Raw genomic sequence first — 3,018 nt, forward strand, 5'->3', positions numbered from 1 at the left:
TTATTACAAGCATTGCACAGCAAGTTGGACAGTCCATAATGGACCGTCTTAAGGGTGAATGTGGGGAAGGAGGTGTTCAGGGTCTGCAATTTCAGGGCAGTGTGGGCCAATCGCAGAGTGAACCTATTTACCTCAACTTGACTGGGGCAAAGCTAGTACTACAGCCAGATGTCAAAGAACCCCCCACCTTCAGGGAAGATGGATCTGACGAAAATACTGTTGGCGAGTGGGAAGAGTTAATGAAAATCTACTTCAGAAAACAAGACACACCCACTAATGAACAGTACTATGAGATCCTCTCTAAGTTGATGGGAAAGGCTAAGGATATTGTGAGGATAACACTGCGAAGCAGCCCTTCACTAAAGCCTCAGGAAAAACCAGACATTGTCTACAGCAGTGGTTCCCAAACTTTTTTTTTTCTGCGCCCTCCCCCCCCAGTGGTTTCCAAACATTTTCTGCGCCCCCCACCCCCTATGGATTACAAATGGCTGTCTGGTTGAAACGACGCGTGTGACGGAGGTGGGGGGGGGGCGGGGGGGACATCGACTTCTTTGGGGGCAAAATGAATATACGTAGCTGAAAATAGACACCAACATCGGTAGCCTACAAGGTGCTTGTTAAGCTTAAGTTTCAGTATTGATATTAGCTAGTCATCTTTTAGCTAACATTACCTGCATCCAACAGCTTTACTCAACTCAGTCGGTTAGTTTGGAGGGAAAAACTGTGAAAAGTTCTTTGTTTTGCTGGTTTGCTGCCGTGATTCTAACACAAACCTACGTAGCTCCGCCCAGCAGCAGCAGGTCTCCTTCACAGGTGTAAACCCAGTGCGAGCGTCGTAGCGATCATGTTGCGTTTAAAGGCGGCTCGGAAAAACAGGTTACAACATGTTAACAACGGATTAAACAGTTTTAACTGCTGATAAAAGTGACAGAGGACACAAATATGGGAAGTGTGGAAGCCTCCACTGTATCAAATTGACAGAGGAATAACAGAGTTGGCCATTCTAAGGTAAAAACCCAGCGCATACAGTGTTCATGTTTTGTTTTGTTTTTTCATCCAGACGGCTTCCCGCGCCCCCCCTGCAATGACACGGCGCCCCCCCTAGGGGGCGCGCCCCACAGTTTGGGAACCTCTGGTCTACAGCATCCTCAGACAACATTTTAGTGATGTGCCCTATTCATGTATGCCGATGGCTGACTTTTACAACACTGTGCCACTAGCAAGAGAAACACCTCTAGATTACTGGGAACGCTTGAACAAGGCAGTTGATGCAGCAGAAGAGGGCTTGAAGAGATTAGGAAGACATGTAGATAACCCTTGCCAAGAAGCAACTGTGATGTTTGTGAAACATTGCCCAGATCCAGCGCTTGCTGCCCTTTTGAAGTTCAAAGCACCAGACAAATGGACGGCCAGTGAAATTCAGGAGCACATTGATCGTTACCAAATTGAAGCCAGAGAGCAGGCGGTTTCCAGGTCAAGATATCCTAAACTAGCTACAGTTCATGCTCAAGCTCCTGTTCTTGAACAATTATCACCACCCTGTCACTTAAGAGACATTCCATCACCCCAAGAAACTGGTGCAGCAGCCCTGCCACATTGTAATGACAGCTGCATGAAGACTTTAATCAGTCTCTTTGAACGTACACTCTCACAGAACAGTCAGACTGCAGGCAGACAGAAGTCACCCAGCCAATTGCATCACAAAGCATGCAGGGTTTGTCAGTCTTGGGATCATTCTACCATCTCACACTGCAAACAGAAATGACTGTGTTTAGCATGCTTTGAACCAAATCATATTAAGCGAGACTGTCCCAACCGTTCATCCATCAGAAGTGAGCATGGTCTTCAGTCACAAGATCCCCAGCATTTAAACTAGCTGGCCTGCATGGGATGAGGGGTGGTGTGGGCTCAAAAGAAAAAACCCTCAACAATAATGACATTGAACAGCAATATGAAAAGGCATGTGCAGCAGCACCAGTTGGTGCTAGGGTGATAGCTCAAAACACACGAGTTGAGCCATTTGATGAACTGTTTTATACACCTGTGACTCTGAATAAGTTTAAGCTACAGGGGATGCTTGACTCAGGTTCCATGGCCTGCACACTGAGTGAGAAGGTGGAACAAATGATGCTGAATCAGAACTCACTTTCTGAACCTGTACCCCTCTCTCAAGAAATTGTTCTCATTGGTTGTGGAGGGACGCTCAGTAAACCCCGCTGCATGTATGAGGTGGAAATGAAACTGTATGGCAAGGCCTGTGTTGTCCCTGTGTCAGTAGTGCCAGGCCAAAGAGACGATTTAGTCATTGGCACAAATGTCATAAGATTCCTCATGCATCAGCTGAAAATAACCAATGATTATTGGCGTCTAGTGTCCAGTCCCAGTCTTCTCCCAGAATGTGAGCAGTTTCTTGACATGATGGCAAGCACTTCTCGGTGGAGAGGTGAAGAACTCCCAGAGATGGTGGGCACAGTCAAACTACAACAGTCACCCTGCTGGCAAGGACTGAACATCTGGTGTGGGGTAAGCTGCCACATAACATTCCTATGTCTCCAGGGAGTACTGTGATCACCGAACCAACCTCATCCAAGTCGATGCCTCGTAACATCATGGTTGCTCGCATTATCACTCCCTGATGGGGAAATAGGTGGGTCCCTTTAAAAGTTGCTAACCTGTCAGACAAGCCCATCACGCTGAAAAGAAACAGCAAGTTGGCAGATGTGTCCCCTTGCCTAGCAGTTGAAGATTTTGAGGTTTTTCAAGGCATCAGCCAGGTTGAAACCGCTGCTCCAGAGAAGGGACATGTTAAAGAGGGGCTCACAGATCTGAAACTGCGATTGCAACAGGTTGGGCTCGGTGACCTTGATATTGATTCATGCCACACTAATGATGCAGGGAAAACAAAGTTGGTCGAGCTGCTCGAGAAATATAATGATGTTTTCTCTTAGCATGCTTAGATTGTGGCAAGGCAGAAGGCTTTGTACATTGCATCCGGCTTGTTGACGATAGACCATTCCG

The 3,018-nt window shown here is 47.0% G+C and overlaps 1 protein-coding gene across 1 annotated transcript; it reads left to right on the forward strand.

The window, feature by feature from the left end:
• The first annotated feature begins 6 nt into the window (after nucleotides 1-6).
• On the forward strand, nucleotides 7-2,710 carry LOC106938493 (uncharacterized). Its single transcript, XM_015020564.1, has 2 exons — nucleotides 7-386; nucleotides 1,136-2,710. The coding sequence occupies exons 1-2, from the start codon at nucleotides 39-41 to the stop codon at nucleotides 1,763-1,765; spliced, it is 978 nt and encodes a 325-aa protein (XP_014876050.1). The 5' UTR covers nucleotides 7-38; the 3' UTR covers nucleotides 1,766-2,710.
• Nucleotides 2,711-3,018: the final 308 nt, after the last annotated feature.

The sequence above is a fragment of the Poecilia latipinna genome, unplaced genomic scaffold (genome assembly GCF_001443285.1).
Source record: "Poecilia latipinna isolate Pla-1442-1.1 unplaced genomic scaffold, P_latipinna-1.0 Scaffold2605, whole genome shotgun sequence".
NCBI classification, from domain to species: Eukaryota; Metazoa; Chordata; class Actinopteri; order Cyprinodontiformes; family Poeciliidae; genus Poecilia; species Poecilia latipinna.

Excerpts from the sequence above, each read along its gene's own strand:
- LOC106938493 (XM_015020564.1), top strand. The coding sequence starts at position 39 with ATGGACCGTCTTAAGGGTGAATGTGGGGAAGGAGGTGTTCAGGGTCTG. Across the intron at positions 387-1,135 it reads CTCAGGAAAAACCAGACATT|GTCTACAGCATCCTCAGACA; the intron begins GTCTACAGCAGT and ends TGGGAACCTCTG.